This window comes from Babylonia areolata, chromosome 19 (assembly GCF_041734735.1).
Source record: "Babylonia areolata isolate BAREFJ2019XMU chromosome 19, ASM4173473v1, whole genome shotgun sequence".
In the NCBI taxonomy this organism is placed as follows: domain Eukaryota; kingdom Metazoa; phylum Mollusca; class Gastropoda; order Neogastropoda; family Buccinidae; genus Babylonia; species Babylonia areolata.
Window position 1 is genome coordinate 50251264 of NC_134894.1, and position 22500 is coordinate 50273763.

At 39.4% G+C, this 22500-nt stretch overlaps 1 protein-coding gene across 2 annotated transcripts in view; it reads right to left on the reverse strand.

The window, feature by feature from the left end:
• The window catches only part of LOC143293823 (grancalcin-like), a 55354-nt gene that overhangs the window by 12731 nt on the left and 20123 nt on the right, over nucleotides 1-22500 (reverse strand). Inside the window, exons 4-9 of one of the 2 annotated variants that reach the window (XM_076605090.1) lie at nucleotides 17383-17458; nucleotides 16439-16463; nucleotides 13014-13035; nucleotides 9738-9888; nucleotides 6912-7043; nucleotides 24-94 (exon numbers count right to left, since the gene is read on the reverse strand). In XM_076605090.1, the coding sequence (XP_076461205.1) occupies nucleotides 24-94; nucleotides 6912-7043; nucleotides 9738-9888; nucleotides 13014-13035; nucleotides 16439-16463; nucleotides 17383-17458 (477 nt within the window). The remainder of the gene's footprint in view (nucleotides 1-23; nucleotides 95-6911; nucleotides 7044-9737; nucleotides 9889-13013; nucleotides 13036-16438; nucleotides 16464-17382; nucleotides 17459-22500) is intronic. The other variant, XM_076605091.1, reaches the window with a different exon arrangement.

The following is a 22500-nucleotide window of genomic DNA, read 5'->3' on the forward strand; positions in this document are numbered from 1 at the left end:
AAAAAAACATGAATAACACTCACGTCATCGTAGCCGAAATGACATGCTCCAGTTTCTCCACCGTGTTCTTGAGCATCTCGCTTTCTGAAAGCATCTGAAAGAAAAAACAGAGAGGCAAAGCCTTCATGACCAATGTATAATTCCTGCTGAATTTACCATACACACACAAAAAGACAAAAACAGTTAAAATAAACACTAAACAAGCAAAAAACGTAGAAAAGAAAAAAAGAAATTAGAAAAGAAATCAGAAACATAAACAAACAAAAAAGGCAGCATTTTTATTAACTTCTAGATTTCTGGCATGGTACAATGTTATAAAAGAAGGTTATAAATGGTATTGTTATGAAATAATTGTGAAATGATACACAGGCCAGAATATATATGAATATTAAGTTTGCATTTAAAGATGAAATTTAAAAATCAAACTTAGGGTATTGTATAATCTAAGCAAGTTGAATATTTTTGGTGTTTTTTGTTGTTGACAACTTCAAGTTCATGTGTTTCCACCATATTTGTTTTGAAATCAGTTCTGGCAGTTACCTCCAGAGTCTTCGCTGCATTTATCATAAGTATGAAGCATCTAATACTGATCATTGTGGTTATGACCAGAATTTACAAACTACTTTTGTGTAATCATATATTAGAAACACGAATAGATATTTAACACAAAAACACCATGTGTTGCTGGATCTACAGCCAATATAATTTTTTTCTGGTGAAATCTTGACTCAGAAGCCCAAGTTAATGACTACATGCTTTTCCTTTAATTCAGTTGTGCACAATGATGTCTTGTGACTTTTGTTCCAGAGGTCTTTGGAATCAGTAATTGGCAGCCATGGATCTCAAGTCTATATTTCCAATATAGCATCCTTGAGTAGTGATTGGAATATCTCCATCTCCAATGCACACAAATGCTCCTCTGTGCTGAGCAAATAATGAAGGTCTTAGAGGAGGGTGGGATTCTGTCCTTGGCAGCACGTATGTTACTAGCACCAACACATTTCAGTCGCTGAGTCCAATGACATGCCACTGTTAGGAATGCCCAGAAAGACTCCCAGCTTTCAGGATTACAACTGGAGAAGCTGAAACAGGGTAAAGTCAATGGGGGTGCTGCTTTTTGACCTAGGTACCCAAAGGATGGCGTGCCCAACAGAAAGGAGTTGGGGATGGGGATGGTGCTGAGCCCACTGTAGCCACTTAGGCTGAGTCCCATTGGGAGGATCCCAGGCTGAGGGCCTCTTAGGTGGTGGAGGCCAAAGACAACCTTGAGAAGTGTAGGCAAAGTCGGAGGCAACCTCCCTGTTTGTCTCAGCCCTGTGGCTGACAAACTGTGGGGTATAAGGCCCGCATCTGCCACTGCTGTCAGGCCTGATGCCACTCTTTTGCCAAAAGGATTCAGGTGGGAGTTGCAAGAGGCCCTGAGGTGGGGGACAGAGATGACATCCTTTACTGTACAGACAGGTTTATTTCACCAGTCTTGGGCCAGCTCCTGGACCTTGAAATCTGGGAGCTGGATTCTTATTGTCTTAGGAGGGCCAGAGGAGACAGTGTAGAAGGAAGAGATATCTCTGCAAAGTTTACCTGCAACTCCATGAGGTTGGGTTCAGCCTGGTCTTATGCCAAATTAGTGAGGTACCTGTCTCTTTGGAAGAGTGGGGATGAGACACCCACCATACGTTCTCCAGAGTCTGAGGGAGCCTGATGAAAGTGTTCCCCAGACTCCAGCAGATGCTGGGTCACTTCCAGTGTGGAAATATCAGAACAGAAACCCTGGGCATGGGGGTCAAAATGGTGGGAGTCAGAGCTGGACCCTCATGCTTTTGGGAACGATATTGCAAAGGCTGGGACTCACCCTTACCCACCTGGGCAAATAAAGAAGGTGGCTGAAGAAGAGTTGCCGGACCAAAAATCAAGCCATGCCTGTGAACTGAGCTTCCTAAGTTCGATCCTCATTGTACCTGGTGGGTTTAGGGTGGAGATTTTTCCAGTCTCCCAGGTCAACATATGTGCAGACCTGCTGGTGCCCAAACCCCTTTCATGTGCATACACACGCAGAAGATCAAATACGCATGCTAAAATCCTATAATCCATATCAGCATTCAGTGGGTCATGGAAAAAAGAATATACCTGGCATGCACACCACTGAAAATGGAGAATGGCTGCCTACATGGAGGGAAAATAAGCAGTCACACATAAAAAATGCTACATGTTTGTATGAGAGAGAGAGAGAGAGAGAGAGAGAGAGAGAGAGAGTAACTGAAACCCTGATTGAATGATGCAGGAAATAAATGATGAGGACCCAATGGCAGCTGTCAGTCAGCTCTACCCAGGTAGGCAGCCTGTAGTGCAAATGAATTCATGTTTGTTAAGCACCTAGAGCTTGGTCTCTGATTGACGCTATAAATGCTATATAATATCAATATCATCATCATCAATTGGGATGCCAGAACCTCTCACTTTATGCTAAGGGGGGAGGTGATCAGATGGCAAAAAGATCATTTGCCACGTACCCCTCTCCATCCTAAAAGAAGGGGGAGAGAGGCTGGACTGCAGGGTCATACGCCCTGCCTACCACAAGCCATACCTCCCACAAGAACCAGAGCTCCCATCATAGGGTGAAGTGTGATGTGTAACAATGGGGACAAGTCAGATCCTGCGCTTTGAGCCCCAAAATAGAAAGGGAAGCAAGGTAATCAGTTCAGAATTAAGTTGAGGCAAGACAGAGCAAAAACATGGCAGATTTGTCAAGTTAACTATAGACAAATGGAATGATTATTCAATGCTCAAGACAGGGAATTGTGCTGACTGGCTGAGCAGACAATGCGTCTGGCAGAGGCATGTTAGTATTTCATTTGCCACAACACTGGCCAACAGCAAACTAAAAGGCCTAGTTTAAAATGGCACCAAATTATTTCTATTCTATTTTTATGCCAAATTTGGTGTTGACAAAGTATTTCTAGAGAAACTATTTTTTGTTGGCTCACATATCTGTTTACACAAATACATCTATGTAATACTGAACCCTGTGTTTTGGTTGTTTACTGTCTCTGAGCTGTGTGTGTGTGTATGTATACATGTGTATGTGACATCAGAACATGGTGATCAGAGTATCTGATATCTCATGCTCATCCTTGGTAACTGTTCTCGAAAACAGTCATCTAGTGATGCAATGTGCTTGGAAACCCTTCACTGAATTAACCTGTAAGCTAGTGCAGCACTCCGAGTTGAAAAAAAACAACAAAAAACCAAACCTTGTGTGGGTTCAAATCTGTCATTGTGTCAACAACAGGGCAGAAGCATTGCTAACAAGTGACACACAGCCAGAAGACAGGTGAAAATATGGGCACGATGCAATGGAATAATTCCCAATGACAAGTGGTTGCATTTTTAACAGACAGAACAGCTCTTGTGTGAGTTCACAGGGATTTCCGACCATGAATCCATCCCCTGAACAAAGTTTGGAATGCTCTCCATGTTCTGGAAGAATAGTGTAACATCAACCACATGGTTATGAAACACAGAAGGCATACGGATTTCAAACTTTGCATGCTCAGGAACACATCTGGAGTAATGACCAACATGAGATGTACATGGTCTATATACGGCATGTTGCTAAAACTTCCTATCTCTGTGGCTGCCTTCACCTCTACACTCCATCTCGCTCTCTATGATCGGCTTTGGATCCACTCTGTTTATGCATACCCAGATTCAAACACTCGACTGTTGGCCGCCGTTCTTTCTCTGTCTCTGGACCTTGTAATTGGAATGAAATTCCTCTTTCGCTTCGTCAGGTCTCCACTCTCAGCTCTTTCAAGTCTGGCCTTAAAACCCACCACTTCCCAAAATAGACTCCCTTCCCTGCCTCTTCCTTGTCTTCTGTTTCTCCAGTTTTAGAGTTATGCGTGCGTCTGAATGACTGGTGTGAAAGCGCTTTGATTTGTCTCTGCACAAGATTCAGTGCTATATAAATATAAATATAACAAATTATTATTATTATCATTATTATATGTATTAGGTATCTAGATATATGTATGTATGTATGACAGCAACAGGCACCTGCCACACATTTGGCAAGCGCTTCTCACATATCAATGACTTACAACAGTCAACAGCATTTTGACATCAAGGTGATAGTGGGCCAAGCCCTGTGGCAGCAGTGCCTGATAAGAAAACGAAAAGAAAAGAAAAAAGGTGGGGGTGTGGGCCAATTCAGAGCCGTAGCCACTTTAGTTTTCTGAGTTCCTTGCATGGAGAAGAAGCAGACAACAAGCAGCCATTTATTTACAACAGTAACAGTTGCTCTCAGTTCAAAAATAGATTTCATGATACTCAGTGCTGTTGTACCATTGTGGAAAAATATATTTAATGGAAAGTAATTTTTTTTTTTTAAATGTACACAAGCTTGGTCTGTCTCACACTGAGAAAAAAAAATCCGAAAAGCTGAAGGCAAAGAATGAATATAGGTACAGAGATTACACTTCCTTTGCAGGTCAAGGCTGACAAAGTCTGCCTTCAAACGTGAAAGCCATTACTATTTTTATAATACACCAAAGCCGTTACTTTCTGTATATACCAAAGCTTTAAAAAAGAAAAAGAAAAAAAAAGATGCAAACATTAAGAAGTAAAACTGAAAGTGAATCAAACATATACTTTGGTTACAAGTAGGCCTGGTAAACCATTAGATTTTAAACTTTGATATGGTTTCAGAGTTTAGGTGAATTGGCAGCATTTATAAACCTGTAAATGAAATAGAAATATCAGTAACATCCACAACACAAAACATTTTCACTTTGTAGAAGTATTATAAGTTTAAATATATTCTTTATGTTTCATCTGAACAAAAATTGAATGTATGTGTTTGCACATCTAGCGATGTAAATGAATTTTAAACTATTCTTGTGTCCGGCCTGTTTTATAGGAAATTAACAAAGCATGAGGCCAGGAGATGAAATGATTAACAAATAGTAAAGAGTGGTCACTCTCTCCATTCACAAGGTACACAACTTCAAGTCAGTGCTGTTTATGCTACTGATTCAGCTAGCACACAAGTAAATAAAAGGTACATTGGAACAAACCCAGACACTTCCTTGAAAACTTGAAAAGGAAGTGCTGGGCATGTCCTTATACAAATCATTTGACATGTGCACACAGCAGCAAAGACAGAAGAAATGTGCAAACACAAATTAGCTTTTATTCAAGACTGGCACAGGCTCTTTAATCCTGAACAAGCCACACAGAACACAGGGACAATACAGAACAAACACATGGTTGCCTCGGTGGTTTTTCAACAGGAAATTAACAAACAATGAGGCCAGGAGATGAAATGATTAACAAATAGTAAAGAGTGGTAACTCTCTCCATTCACAAGGTACACAACTTCAAGTCAGTGCTGCTTATGCTACCGATTCAGCTAGCACACAGGTAAATAAAAGGTACATTGGAATAAACCCAGTCACCGATTCAACTAGCACACAGGTAAATAAAAGGTACATTGGAATAAACCCAGACACACTGGGTTTATTCCAATGTACCTTTTATTTACCTGTGTGCTAGCTGAATCGGTAGCATAAGCAGCACTGACTTGAAGTTGTGTACCTTGTGAATGGAGAGAGTTACCACTCTTTACTACCTGTTTTATAAGTTATACAAAACTGTGCAGCTGTACAGATTTGCACATGGTAAGCGAGCCATTGGTCTTTCCCTCACTGAGTTACTCTCTTAGCTGCCTGGTAGTGCCAGCACCCACCTGCTGGCTGGAGAGCACAGAACAGTGCAGGTAAACTCATCAAGCCTGACAAGCCGAGATAAACACAGCGATAATTACCCTGGAACATGCTAAAGAAGAACTTGCCATGATATGCCATTGTTTAACAATGAATGCAGTCCAACTGACTTTTTAAGTGAGGTGACATGGTATTATTTCAAGCTTGCACTTTCTTCTGAATAGTGGAATAATCTGACACCATTGATGTTGTGCGTTAAACTAATATGCTATAAGCTAAAGGATAGAAAGCTGAACTGGATCTATTGCTGATTTGCACTTCCATCATCCATTCAGATTTTTGCATCAAATTGTTTTGATATGTATGTTTTTATGTATGTGACATCATATAATGGTGGCAGGAGCAGGTGTGATATCTTCAGTCTGATGCAACCACTGTACTGCTTGGTGTTACAAGGAGACTGTTCTCGAAAGCACATTTCCAAGCATGTATGGTTCCAGACTCCAGCCCCAGTGGTTTCATATATTTGGGACTTGACAGGAAGGTTCTACTAAGTGGCAAAACTGGATTTACCTTGTGTTCTCTTGTTGTGGGCTACTGTGCAAAAACTTTACATCAGATAGACAAACGGTAACAAAAAATGACAACATATATTTATAGTACGCCATTTTTACTACAGTGACATGCTGATTCTGTCTGCGTTACAACTGCACCACTTTCAGGCTAACGCCTGTGAAGAATTTCCAAGCAACCAAGGTTCCAGATAACAGCCCTATTGGTTTCATGAATACAAGACTCTTGTCAGGAAAGCTCTACAGAGCTGCAAAGTTTAATGTGTCAACAGGCACTCGCCATTGCTTGAGGTGACTTGGTGTGGTTTCTATTATCAACTGATGAGTGGAATAAACTAACACCATCAAGGTTACCACCCTAAAAACTGTCTGTAGAACTCATAAGTATCTATATATATATATATATATATATGTGTGTGTGTGTGTGTGTGTGTCCATGGTAAACTTTAATAAATTAATTTTCTCTGGAAATACTTTGTGTCAATAGATACCCACACATGTATACATGACACAGACACACAGACAACTGAAACACAGGATGTTACATAGACTCAGGTTGTATGCAAACAGACAATGTGAGCCAAAAATGCTGGCTCTGGATTAAGCTAAATGATACCTGTATATGCACGGAGTCGGACACAAAGGGCTACAAAGTCATCAAAAGCAAGAATGCAGCGACTGTTGGGAGCTACAACACGGGAATAACGCTTCAGTATGGTTGTAAGTGTCGGCTGCTGAATCTGAAAACCTGTCAAAAAAACAAACAAACAACATAAAAAAAGGATACAAAGCAAGTAGGAACAACAACAAAATGACTGCCTTTAATGGCAATAATTGTCTCAGCATGTTGACTTTTTAGTTTTTTGTCATTTAAAATCTAAGTTAATTAAATATGTTAATAAAATCTGCACACACAAACAGACAGACAGACTGACAAGTTTCAAGTTTCAAGTTTTAATTATCCTTTCACTCCTATTGGAGTATGGAGGATTACTGCAAAATAATATTTTCGTGCCCAGAACAAACATTTCCAAATACACAACAATGTCACATAAAAGTTGAGAAACCACAAATGTCTTTTAACTCCAAAAGTATAGCTAGGCAACATTTGCAAATCTAATCATCTTACTTACAGCTAAAATGACTTTTTTGCCTCCTTTGAGCATATTACAAAAATTAAAAACCGATTTTGGAGACAAATATTTTTTAGGAACATATCTATTTCGTAGCTGATCATAATTGGGACATTCTATTATAAAATGAAACTCATCACCACACACACAATTCCTGTGTGCACTCAGATTCAGACATATGAACTCATTACTCATAATCATGCTTAAAAAAACAACAAAAAAGCAAAAGCAACAAAACAAACAATAGTCAAAGAATTTTGATGGTTTCACTAAGTTTTTTAAAACTTTCAATCAATGGATTATTTCAATGTGAAAAAAGGTAACATAGGTGTTATGTCTTGTCTACAGAGCACACTGCCTCTTGTTTAGGCCCCTCCCTCCACTCCCACTTCCTCCATTCCCCACTCTTTCTCTGCTGGGCTCAGTTCACTACTTACTGATGGCCAGCAAAAAGAGAGAGCATGGGTATGAGCCGTGTGCTTGGAAATGTGATGTGAGGGCTGGCATCCTTTTCATCTGCCACTGTCCTGTCTCCATATCTCATGGTCCAGTTAGAACAGTTGGAGACTTTAAGATTCTGTCTGACCAGAATGCTTTCTCTCTGGTCACCTCCTGCTATCTCTCTTACTTTCAACCCCCTCCCGCCTAACTCCCATCCCACCCCAACTCATCTTTTGTGGGACAGCATCCATCCCATATGCCACCATGTGGTGAGATGAATGCTTCTTGAAAGATTCTGCACAGAGCAAGATTGTTTTCCCTCATAACACTGCCTGCTGTCTCAATCTCTTCCATCACCCACCCACCCTCAGATTATCACCCCTCCTGTCCCTCTCTCCTGGTCAGGGCCAGGTTCTGTGGGAACAGTAAAGCAGTGTGTAGGTCTATCATTACTGGTTTTGGATTGGTCAGCTTGCATTTTGCCAACCAGGAGGAAGTGTCTTGGTTTAATGATATGCACTGACTGTGTTGGAATAAGGAAACTGGCTTGCACACATTAGCATTCAGAAGAGCCTGACTGGAACCTGACACAGACTGACTTGGGGATCAAAGTAACTATTTATGATGCTTTGTCTGCAATTTAATTTCTGATTTTTAACAAAATATAGTTTTATGTCAGTGGAATAGTGATGATGTTTCATAACAACACTGTGTGTGTGTGTGTGTGTGTGTGTGTGTGTGTGTGTGTGTGTGTGTTGATGTGTTCAGTCTTAATGGAAACAATTATTTTTGTATGGTGGTTAACAGAAGTTGATGAACACTGGGAGTTTGCATTAGTCAGTCATATATTTGGTGCACAGTATCCTATGTCACTGATTGTTGATGATGAGCTAAATGGGGCTCATTTTACTTATTTGCATAGATATCTTTGATAGAGTGTGTACTGCTGGACATTGAGTGAAGGAATGGTGAAGGTTATCTGTGGTTTTAATTTGTCCAGACAGCATACTGATGTTTTTATTGTATATCAACCTTTCATGGCAGTGATGTTCAACATATGATTTGTAATAATTTTTAACCTTGTTTTTGATTTTTGTATGTGTTCTGGGTGTGCTGTTTTAGTTAGGGTGAATAAACACCAAAAGACCCTGCTTGTAGTATGAGCAGAGAGTGGAGTGTGCACCTGTCCTCAACCTGCAATCCTACCCAGTCCTTCCTCCTCATTCTTCCTACTTGCTACTCCTCTTTTTTTTTTTTTTTTTTTTTTTTTTTTTTTACACAAGTTCAAGTGAAAACATGTCTATGGTAAGCAAACATGTAACAGTGTATATAAGAGAGCAAAAGCACACATCACCATGACTTCTTGACATGGACAAAATTGTCAAAAGTAATGGGATGTTTGGCATCACCTTTTGTAGAAGAATAATAATTTTATGGAACACAAAGATTGAAAGTGGATGCTGCTGCTAAAAAGTTTGTATTGCATCATACCTGAATTTCACTGACACAATGAAAATTGTCTTGTGATCATTGTCACTGTGAATTTTGAAATGTGAAATAAATCAAGAACTACTATTGCTGAAAACACTTGAGTCATAACAGACATGGGCATTCCCCTGAAACATACACAAAGCTCTTTGAGTGAAGCATTATATGCCCATTATATTATAAAGACATTGATTAAACACACATGTGCATGCACACACACAAACACACACAGACACACACACATACACACACACACGCATATGTACATATGCAGGCAGGCACACAAGCACACACACACACATTCACGACTGCGTGTATGCTACACACATACATGCAGACAGGCACACACACACACACACACACTCAAAGCAGCAACTTACCAAAGAGCTGCTGGATAACAGTGACAAGCTCCCTGGCGTCCATGTAGCCAGAGCGATCCGCATCATGTTGGCAGAAAACTTTGTGCCATGCAATCAGACACTGCTGAAGCTCCATAAATTCCTCAAACTGCATGAAGCCATCCTTTGAGCGCTGGCATCAGATTAAGGAAAGTTGTTCGTTCTTTAGTTTAACGTCTTTTCACTTAAGTGCTATTAGACAAGGGTAGGGAAAAAAATCGAGTAGGGTGGTGGGAGTGGTGTGTGCGGAAGGTGGGGGGGTGGGGGGGAGTGAGAAATTACTGTGTACACATGCGAGTAAGTGAAAGTGTGTGTGCGTGTGCACGTGTGCGTGCGCGCGTGTGTGTGTTTGTTTGTTTGTGTGTGTGTGTGTGTGTGTGTGTGTGTGTGTGTGTGTGTGTGTGTGTGTGTGTGTGTGTGTGTGTGTTTGTGCATAACAATATAACATATTTCTAATGAAAAAACTAGCAACTATAACAGCAAACCAACTGGACTATTTATCAAGGAGTTGAAAAAGTCATACATTGGCAATGGACTGCTGAAGATTGTCAACACTGAAGATGATTTCAGTTCAGGGATGTGAGACTTTAACATATCGCAAATTAGAATATGATCGGCTGTTATGTGATCACCACAGATGCAAGAAACATTACTGACATATTTGGTCTTAAAACAATTCATTTTCCATCTGCAGATTAGAGAAATGATTTGCCTCTTATGAAAATCATTTTGGTAATGTTTTCCCATGAAACCATACATTTTCTGTATATTCTTATGTAACTCTGAGTTACCGGTGTGTTTTTCTTCAAGCTGAAATTTTGACCATTGGACTTTTTCTTCCATGGTGTAACATTCCTGTAGTGAAAGCGAAATATTTAAATCTAACTCCTTCATGGAACTTCTAGCTCCTTTTTTTAGCAAAATGTCAACTTTTTCATTAAAGTAAAAACTGCAATGAGAAGGAATCCAGCAAAAGGTTATGTAAGAGCCTCTTAGTAAGAGTTCATGAATCAAATGGTTGATTTCAATAATGAGTTCATACCTAACCGTTTCTTTTACAAATTCAGTAACGTGAACTGATTTAGAATCAATACAAAATAGAATCTGAAATATAGTTTTCAGAAAGGATATCATGAAATTTAACGCTATTAGAATTGCTATGAGTTCAGCTGTGAAGATGAACTTATTCTCTCTCAGATTAAATGAGTTTTGAAAGGTCTGGAATAGTTAAGGAAATGATCACAGATAAATGCTCAAACATATTAGGTCATGTCAGATAATTTGCTTGTATGTTTCAAAGATAAATGACCACTCATTCGTTACAGTGTTCTTTTTTCACTTTCTATTTCATTTTACATTCAAACTGACCTCCATCACATATTAAAAAACAAACTGTCCTCTCTCAACAACATAAAACCATCAAAAATACAAACAAAAAAACACACACACAAAAACAAAAAAAACAAAAAAACCCATTTAACAGCCAACAATCTGCATAGATACTAGGCGATAGAACAAGAACAGCACTGAGTAAGTGGAGTGGTAGACTACCAATGCGTCCACCTAGGAAGTGAGAGAATCTGAGCGTACAGGTTCAAATCCCACAATCACCAGTACTTTCTCCCACTCCACTGGACCTTGAGTAGTGGTATGGATGCTAGTCATTCAGATGAGGTGATAAACTGAAGTCCCAAGTGCAGCATGCACTCAGCACATAAAAGAACCCATGGCAAGAAAATGGTTGTCCTTGGCAAAACTCTGTTGAAAAAGCCACTTGGATAGGAAAACAAATACACTGGCAGGCAGAAAAAAAAAGGTGGCGCTGCACTTTCCATGGTGAGAGCAGCCCAAATTTCATACATAGAAATCTGATGTGACATCCAGAGTGATTCAATACAATACAAGATCATAAAAGATTTTCTTCTTGGCTTTGATAAGACAAAGTTTCCATTCTTGTTCTGTTGTATCTTTTGGCAGCCTTTGATACGTAAGATCATTCAATTCTCTGAATCGACTTAAAATTCTTCTGCCAGTTATGATCCAAATTTGTCCTGGTTTTAGTACTGACAAACTGAACTCAGACTGTATGATTATGTGTAAATAACAGATGCTCTTATGTGTGTATCTTTTCTTGTGCTGTTCTACAATGTCCTGCACTTGGACCTGATGAAATCAGCCATTGTCATTTGTCCAAACAAAAGTTTTGCCTTCAAAGGCTCCAAACAATTCAGAATAATGACATCAATTTATCTTCAAATCCTTTAAGTATGAACAGCCACTTCCTCTTTTTATTCTTTCATCAGAACTGAAAAGAAGTGGCCAACTTTGATTTTTCTAATGTTTTGGAAACTGGACCTCACAACTTGTAACACTCAGCTATTGAAAACCCACCAGTAAAGACAAAAACTCATGGTCCCCTCAAGTGGTGTTATTTTCAGGAATTTGGTTGGTGGTTGGTTTTCTGCATGAAGACCAATTTAATCAGTGATGGCCAGTCACAAAGTCTTTCTTTTATCATCTCAAATGATGCCTTTGCTTTCAGTAACATTTGGCATCCGGATTTTTAGTCCTGTAATTTCTTTTGGCACTTACAATTCACATTACATGCATTGCATGAAATTAAGTCCTGTTCACCTCTCTCACCCACCTCATGGTACACATGGAAAATAGTTGTTTTCTGTTTATTGACTGCAGAGGGGTTTTGTTGTGTGACTTGCCACATGCTGTCCACTGTGCAAATAAACTGGATCCACTGCATACCAGCTAGTGCCCACATGTTTGATGTTTAGACAAACAAACTTACAACCAGGCAGATTGCATCCACTCTGCTGTTTCAGTCATGTAGCCCTGGTTTTCAAGACCAGTCTAAATGATTTTCATTGGTTCGTTAAGTTATTTACTGATTTCGTTTTACTTGTATACTCTACTATTTGAATTGTCTTTCTTATTCATTATGTTCACAAACAATGTTATTTGATAAATCCATCCATACATATTCTAGAATATCACAGAATGCTTTCATCTTGCTTGAGAACATCAGTGTAGGGTGTCGTCAAACACAAAAAAGTGCTAGACAAACAAACAGGAAAAAAACAAAACTCAAGCACAGTTTGCACAGTAAATCTCATCAGCTGTCAGTTCCAACTGAAAATCTTTTAAACAACTCCAACACTTGCAAGAAGAAATACCCAAGCTGACAGTTAGACTTGCAAAATAACGTTCAGTATTACTAAGAAAACATCTACAAGAAAAGGATACATCAAGCATTGCTAGCATTATGCTGGAAAAAAACAAACAGAAAAAAACCCAAAATAGAACAATGCAAATAACTGCTTAACTGTTTTCTCTGCAAAGTAGTATCTAATTAACCAACCACTGTAACGAAGTAGTTTGTAACAAAGATAGATGACAGAGAATGTATGTTTGGATGCCATCAGAGACATCGCTGTATGATGCTTCAACCCTTCGCTGGATCCTGCCCAGAGTTGAGTTAGCTGTAGTACTACTTGTATTTATATAGTGTATATAAATACAAGTAGTGTATTTATATAGCACCTATTTAAATGACATTTCTCTTAGTGCTTTACAATACAATATTCCAATAAAAAATATAAGCCAGCAAAACATGCAGGTTGGTCCAACTGAGTGAGCAAACATGACAAATTATGACAAGAACATTGCATCAAAAGTACATAATAGGCTCAATGTCTATAGTAAAGTATAAATATCATACATAATAGTAACAACAACAACAACAACAACAGCATTATCAGCTTTATCCATACATTGCCCCTCCATGCAAGACATGCCCAACCACACTGAACAACATAAAAATCAGCATACAAAACATGCATTCAAACACCAAAACTACAACTTTCATATATATAACACTGCACAGACATAAAACAAAATGCCAACATTAATCCATGCACGGACACACACAAAAACATCATGCACAACAAAAAACACCCCAAATACATACCAAACATCACAACACCCAGATAATGCAATCTCACATCACAACACCCCACACAAACGTCACTACATCCGAAACAAGACCACAACATCCAAAAACCAATCCAAACACCCCAAACGAGTCATGTACATCACAATGCCTAAACAATGCATATCCCTCATCCAAGCATCAGTCCCACTGTCCCCCCCCCACCCCCCCACCCCCAACCCCTCCCATCCCCACACAACACGTCAGCATCACTCCCACTGTCCCCCCCCCCACCCCCCCTCCACACAACACCTCAGGATCAGTCCCACTGTCCCCCCTCAACCCCCCCCACCCCTCCCTCCACACAACACCTCAGCATCACACACAGAAAACAGAAACAAAAACACATCTGCGCTGTTGCAAGCATCAGGTGATCAATTAAACTAAAGGCAGTTTTAAACAGACAAGTCTTGAGGTTGATTTGAAGCTGGAAATGGACTGGGAGTGTGTTAGTTCACATGGTAAGGAGCTTCCACTGGATGGGTGCAGTGAACGCAAAGGTTCTTTAACTGAAAGACTTAGTCATAACAGAGGGAATTTGGAAAATGCGACTGTCTGATGATGAACATAGTTGTCTTGTTGGAATGTAAAAGTGAGAAGATCAGAAAGATTTGTGTAAAAGAAGATGTGGCAGTGATGTGGCAGTTCACTGGTGATGTGGCGGGTTCACTGGGTCTGTTGTTGGAGTGATGTGGCAGGTTCACTGGTGATGTGGCAGGTTCACTGGTGATGTGGCAGATTCACTGTTTCTGTTGTTGGAGTGATGTGGCAGGTTCACTGGGTGATGTGGCAGGCTCACTGGTGATGTGGCAGGTTCACTGGTGATGTGGCGGGTTAACTGGGTCTGTTGTTGAAGTGATGTGGCAGGTTCACTGGGTGATGTGGCAGGTTCACTGGTGATGTGGCAGGTTCACTGGGTGATGTGGCAGGCTCACTGGTGATGTGGCAGGTTCACTGGTGATGTGGCGGGTTAACTGGGTCTGTTGTTGAAGTGATGTGGCAGGTTCACTGGGTGATGTGGCAGGTTCACTGGTGATGTGGCAGGTTCACTGGGTGATGTGGCAGGTTCACTGGTGATGTGGCAGATTCACTGGGTCTGTTGTTGGAGTGATGTGGCAGGTTCACTGGGCGATGTGGCAGGTTCACTGGTGATGTGGCAGTGATGTGGCATGTTCACTGGTCGATGTGGCAGGTTCTGGTGATGTGGCAGGTTCACTGGGTCTGTTGTTGGAGTGATGTGGCAGGTTCTGGTGATGTGGCAGGTTCAGTGGGTCTGTTGCTGGAGTGATGTGGCAGGTTCACTGTGACTGTTTCTTTCTTTAGTTTAACGTCTTTTCACTGGTAAGTGAAATTAGACAGGTGGAGGGAGGGGAGGGGGGAGGAGCAGTATATGTGTGTGTGCGCGTGGTGGTTGGGATGTTGGGGTGGGGGTGACGGAAGAGGTGGTGGGATGACTGATACAGGAAAATGGATATAAAAAGTGGCAGAGGTTAACAGGAAGAACCATGAAAGATTGAACTGGGAGTACAGTATAACTATCTTAAACATTTCTGTAACAGGATTAAGCATACTCATTATAACAAAAACATAATCGATCAGTGGTAGATACCAACTGGACTTTGTGTGATTCAAATATTCTGTGATTTGTCGGAGTAATAAATGATTATTCAAAATATCATCTATGGACAAATATGTGTACAGTGGAAACTGGTCAGTGAGTTTTTGAAAGACAAATTGTTTTGTTCTGGGACACTTGACAAGTACGTGATAGACATTAACTTCGTTTCCGCATAAACACTGTGTTTTTACAATATCTTGTACGAAAAGCATTCAAATGAAATCAATGAATTATACTTACGATTAGTCTTGACTGGGAGACAGATGAATTATACAAGAAAGCCTTGGGGTTGCTCATTGTAACTGCCTTTATACAGTAATGGTAGTATTGAAAGTCAGAATCTAATGGCATACTGGGGACTGAGACTTCACAATTGTGTGCTGCCTTTCCGGCAGCCTGATCTGCCCGCTCATTTGAAGAAATCCCACAGTGTGAAGGCACCCAAATGAAAGTTACATGAGTGCCTTTGATTGACAGTTTCGGTTTCAGTTTCAGTAGCTCAAGGAGGCGTCACTGCATTCGGACAAATCCATATACGCTACACCACATCTGCCAAGCAGATGCCTGACCAGCAGCGTAACCCAACGCGCTTAGTCAGGCCTTGAGATTGCAAAAGATGTGTAACATGTTTTATTTCGGCTATATCTCAAGATGGGATTTTTTATTTGAAGATCCAAGAGCATGCAATACTGATTTCGAATCTACTTAGAGGGAAATTTGGCTATCATTTTAGAAAGATGTAAGCCATAAGTATGGCAACTAGTTCAGCACTAAAGATGGAAAAATGTTTACCCAAGTGATATATTATTTTCTTGTGGTTTAATTCTGGTATTATAAAACTGCTCCTGCTTTTCCATCAACAAGTACAGAACCATCTGTATAACTTTTTATATAATTTTTGTAAAATTACTTTCCAGAGGAGAGCATGCACAACATGCACAGATACATGCTATTCCCAGCCACCATATCTCAGAAAGAAAAAAACAACGTACATTTAAAACCTATACAGGAAACAAACAAATTTAAAAAAACACAAACAAAACAAAACAAAACAAAACAAACCTGCACATCTCCCTGCTCCAGGTAACTGAAACAAGCACATTTGAATAACTGATAATTAATGTTTGATACACATTTCATTATATTCTTTTTCACCTTTTTTTCTATCAACAATTATTATGGACAGGCTGCAGTTAGGAAGTAAGAAAGAAATGGAATATGATGGTGAAAAAATCTCCAGATAAAACATAAGAATTGTGATGCATATTCAGATAAATCATAATCTAAAACTGCTGCAAGAAGACAATCAGGGTTGTCTTTAAATCCACTGTGGAATGTTCACAGACCTATGATGTAACTCCAGCTTTAGACTGTCTTACACGCCAGTGTACAGTGGATAGTGATCATGCTACAAGACAATAACAGTGAGCAAAGGCCATCCTGAGTCATGTTTTCTCTGAAATCTTCAAACATAATGTCTTGCAGAATGTATTGCATGCAGGTAAGGAGTGAAAGAATATGTGTAGGTTGTGTGCTTGTATATAATATCATCAGTTAGGGGCTTCATTAGTCTTTCATGTGTTGAATCAGAATAAACACAACTGTACAGCATCAAAGTGACTCAGCTGAAGGCGACCTGACTCTGTGACTGCTGGCATGGAACCATGAGCAAACACCCATGGGAGCAAGTCTGCATACCAGTTTTGATTGTGGCCTGAGAGTTATGTCACTGAAATAACATGGAAGAAGGGGCTGGAATAGCTATCTAACTGAACAACTAATCATCAATCAACCGTTAGTTAATCAATCAACTATCTGATAAATATAATGAAGCTCAGTTTGTTCATATATTGAAAGAAGTGATTGTGCACAACACAGCCATTGCCAGCTGCAACAGACTACCAATATATTCTTCAAGCAGTCTATCAACTGGTCTGTCTGTCTGACTGACTCTCTCTCAAATGTACAGAGCACTTGTTCTACTTGAAAGCTGAATATCATCTTACTTCTGAAAAAATTGCGGATGGAAGGTGTGTTGTTCATGACATTCATGAGGTCCTCAGCTTGAATAGCATTCCGCATCTGCAAACATCGTGTGAATGGTAAAAGCAAAAAAGAGTTGAAACAGTAGATCTTATCATTCTAATAAGTATATAAAACAAAGAGACTAGATAAACAGAATATATCAAAAGAAATGTTTCCTAACTGCCAAAATATAAACTTTCAACACTATCTCAGGGTCTTTTCATCCAGCTGGAACCAAGAAGTGAAAGTGGAAAGGTGACTGTAAAAGGAAACTGATTTTGAAAGAAAACTAAAGTTTATTCAGAAGTCTTGTCAGATATTGTGTGTACAAAAAACCTCTTTCTCTCACCGCTGATACGTATGAGGAGTCCTGACTTTGCTTGCTTGATTGCTTCTTCCTCATAGTGTTTGATCTTCAGAATTTTACATTTTCTTCAATTTGCTTGTTATTTACCTGACATTGTTATCATAATTCTTGTTCCTAAATAATTTAGATTGTCTCATGTCTTAGCTTACTGAATTTTTCATTATTTATATTATCAGTGTTCAGAAAATCATGAATGCTAACACACCCCAGATGTGCGATGCCTGGCCATTGGCAGGTTTGAGAGTTGGCTTTCTTAATGACAATCATATAAGTAATAAGCTATCCGATGTTTCTGATATATGGAATAATTTTGGAAAAAAAAACTTTCACATTTTTGGATTTGCTGAAACAAGATTATCAGAACATATGTCAGACTCTGACCTAACCATGCCTGAATATAATGTTGTTCGTAAGGATCCTTACAATCCAAAGGAAACAGGCTTACTTATTTAATGTTCATGAACATGTTAGTTTCAAAAGAACTGAATCACTCAAAACTACCATGCTGAATCAGTATGGATCCAGGTACACTTTAAAAAATCGGAACCATTTCTTATAGGCTTTATTTATAGGAATCCTGCTGAACATGCTGACTGGTTGGATAAGTTCACACTAATGACAAAAGACATTTCTCTGCTCTCAAATGAAATTATTTTATTGGGTGACTTTAATACTGATTTACTGAAATGTAATTTGAACTGGAAACAAACATGCAAGTCCTTTCATCTCAATCAATTAATTGACAAACCAACACGAATCACTCGCACTTCAAAAACACTCATTGACCACATATACACAACTTCCACAAAGACTATTTCTGAAATATGCTCTCCAACCTTTGGCTGTAGCGACCACTTTCCAGTTTGTATCACATGGTCTAAAAAAGGAATCAAGATACAAAAAAACTGCCACAAAGTTATTACATACAGAAGTTATTAAAAATTTGACCCAGATTCATTCTTGATGGACCTGATGAACTCTCCTATGTCTCTCGTTTATCAATTTACTGATTCAGCTGAAGTGTTTGAAATATGGTATCATAATTTCCTCATCATTTACAACAAATACACCCTATTCAAAACTAAACATGTAAAAAGCTGAAAAAGCTGTGGATAACGAGAGACATAGAAGATGCCACTGATTTAAGAGATTTTCTTTTCTCAACTGGAATCTGAGAAGATTTTCAAAAACAAAGAAATGCAGTAAATAACTTAAGATGCTCTGTTAGAATTCTGTCAATCTAAAATTATTTCATCCACATTAGATATTCCTTGATATGTGTACATGAAGTTTATAATGCTCTGATCCATTCAAAAGAAACAGGAACAATAGGTCTTGATGGCATAAATGGAAAAATATTGAAACTCTCAGCTCCTATAATAGCAGAATCCCTTACATACAAATATAATTTAAATAGTACAAAAAATAAGATTCCAAAGACGCTCAAAACTGCTTAAGTTATTCCTATATATAAGAATAGTGATCATTCTGAACCTTCAAACTACAAACCAATTTGTATTTTGCCAGTATTATCAAAACCCCTGGAATATCATATAAATAACCATATTCTTAAGCATTTTAATAATTTTGACTTGTTCCATCAAAATCAGTCTGGATTTCGAGCAAATCACACATGTCATTCTGCACAAACAAATTTAGTAGATCAATGCCTAACTAACATTAATAACAATGAAATTACTGAAGCTCTTGTTGTTGATTTTATGAAGGCTTTTGATGTGATTGATCATCCTCTCCTCCTGAAAAAACTAATGATTTATGGCTTATCTTTGAATACATTAGAACTTATCTCACAAATGGTTCTAAATCAATGTTATTACCAATTAACTATGGTGTACCTCAAGGTTCTGTTTTGGGACCTATCTTATTTTCCGCAGACCTACCCTTATCTATTAAGACACCATGTGAAATGTTTGCTGATGACACCACCATTCATACTAGTCATACTAACTTGTGTACCTTGTCTCTTTTTCTTCAGGAAAGTACTGACCAACTGATTGAATGGTCAGAACTAAACCACATGTGTCTCCATCCTAAAAAAACAAAATTCCTAATAAGGCAAAAACGCCAAAATATGTCCATAAACTGTTCACCTATTTTCACCATAGGCAACAAGATTGAAGAAGTTGACCACCATGAAATCCTTGGCATCACAATCGATAAAAATTTGTCATGGTCACATCATATTAATTATTACTCTGTTATGCCAACAGGTATTAAAAAAGTATCTATCAACTGTCTAAAATTCAACGTTTTTTTGATCTTCACAGTCGAAAACAAGTTGTCAGTGCTTACACAGAATCACACATTAACTATGTTTCGACAGTGTGGGATTCGGTGAGTGACATTATTATGAAGTCTCTATTGAGTCTGCATAGAAGAGCTGTAAAACTGATTCTTTTAAAATCTTCATCATTGACTATATCTGATTATAAAGCTCTCGATATTCTAAAACCCCAAAACAGGCGTGGAAAAAGAGGTGGGAAAAGATTGTGCTTAGGTAGCAGAATGACAAAAGCAGAGCGGCTGTCAAAGAAATTCTTTAGAATCAGCAGTTGGAATTGTTCCAGTGTGAGAATGAGAATCTCAACAATTGAGAAATTGGCATATGATTTTGACATTTTATGTCTCCAAGAGACCAGGACAAGTGCAGACAGACCAATACATTTCAAGAATTTCACATAGTCTTTCAAAGGAATGAAGGAAGAGGAGTAGCAATCATACTGAACAAAAACCTAGAAAACAAAGTTTCCACCATAAATCCGTCTAGTGAAATGGTGTAGTAACTCATGTGAACTAGTGGGTGTGCGTCTTGAAAAACCTGATGGAATTCACAAAAGCATCGTTCTCATCAATGCCTATGTTCACCCAGGAACCTGCACAACAAAACTAGGATTGGGCCTTTTTAGAGGAAATAGAGAACGGATTTGGAGACTCAGTCATTATCTGTGGAGACCTTAATGCAAGATAGAAGTTATGGGACCAGCGGAACACCAACCCACAAGGACTCGCACTTGATGGAATGATAGGGGAAATTCTTCTTAGCCCATTAACAACCACATCCCCAACTCGCCTTGGAACAAGACAAGGGGAGAGTGACAGTGTGATCGACATCGCTCTAACATCTCCAAAATTCACTGAGAACAGAAATGAATGCAGAGATGCTTCCAAACCAAAGCAGTGACCACCTCCTGGTAGTTTTCAGCCTACAGAAACTATCTGATAAACCCTATACGAAACCGCACGATCCATTTCAGTATGAAACCAAAGAGACAACCATCATCAAAAAATTAAGACGCACTGAGAAGAAACAAAAGAACGGCACCGAACTGGATGCAAACTATTCAGCCCCCATGGCGGAATACCGACACAGAGAGAGCCTTGATAGAAAAACATGCGGCTGTCAAACTTTGGCAAAAAGAAAGAACAAAACCTTCTCTGGACAAAGATATTGAAACAAAAATGAAAGAAAAAACTAAACAGTTTGAAGTCATTGCTCAAGAGGCCAAAAATGACAAGTGGAAACAGTTTTGCGAGGCACTCAGTTATAACACAACATTGACAGAGTTCTGGCAATTCTATCGTCGCATGGAAGGGAAAACGTGCACAACAACAACCCCAGACATGTTAGATACTGACGGAACCAAGCTTAAGACAAACGAAGAAAAAGGATCCGCCCTGCTCAAATGTTTCATACAACAGAGCGATCAAAGAAACTTAGATAAAAAAAAAGAAATATGTTGAGGAGTTAAACCAAACCCTTATGCAAACTGGACCCGATGATGACTTGACAATAGATGGTCTAAACGAAGCAATGGCTAAATGCAAGAAAGAATCGGCTTCTGGCCCAGACAAAGTTCGCTACTCGGACATCAAGGAGCCATCGGAAAAAGACAGAAGCAAACTTTTCAATCTGTGTCAAAACAGTTTCCACAAAGGACATGTGCCGGAGGACTGGACACACATAACCAAAACCAGGAAAGGACCATCATCAGGTAAGCGGCTACCGAATCCTAACCGTGCAAAACATTGCTGGAAAGCTCATGGAATGCATGATAGCCAGGAAACTTGCAAGGGATCTTGAACACAGGCACATTCTCCCTTCAAATCAAGGTGGTTACAGAACAGGCAAGTTCACATGGGAAAATGCAGCTGCTTTTGCATATGAGGTGTATGAAGGATTTCAAAGAAAAGAAGAAACACTAGCAGTAGCAATCGACCTTGAAGATGCCTACAATAAAGTCCAGTCTGCGCACCTCATGGAGCTGCTACTAAGGTATGGAGTAAGTTTGACACTGACAAGATGGATAGCAGCAGCGCTTCAGGAAAGAGCTGTCATCCTCTGCCCCGGAGATTGGATGTCTGCACCTTCTAAACTATCCATGGGACTGCCACAAGGGTCTCCGTTCTCTCCTGTCCTCTACATCGTCTACACGAAGGGCCTTGCAGACTTAAACAACAATGGAATAGCTCGGGTGCTTACCGTCTCTTGCGGATGATGGCCTGGTCTTCAAAACTTCAAAAGATGCTCAGGAAAGAACTAAAGCCGACCAGAAACAACTAAACAATACTGCTCAATGGTGCAAAGACACAGGATCTTCCCATCACTCTATCGAAAGCCCAAACGTTGCTGTGCACCCTCAACAACAGAACCACGAGCAAATCACCACCACCTGTGTCATTCGACGGGATTCAGATCGAGAAAACCGAATGC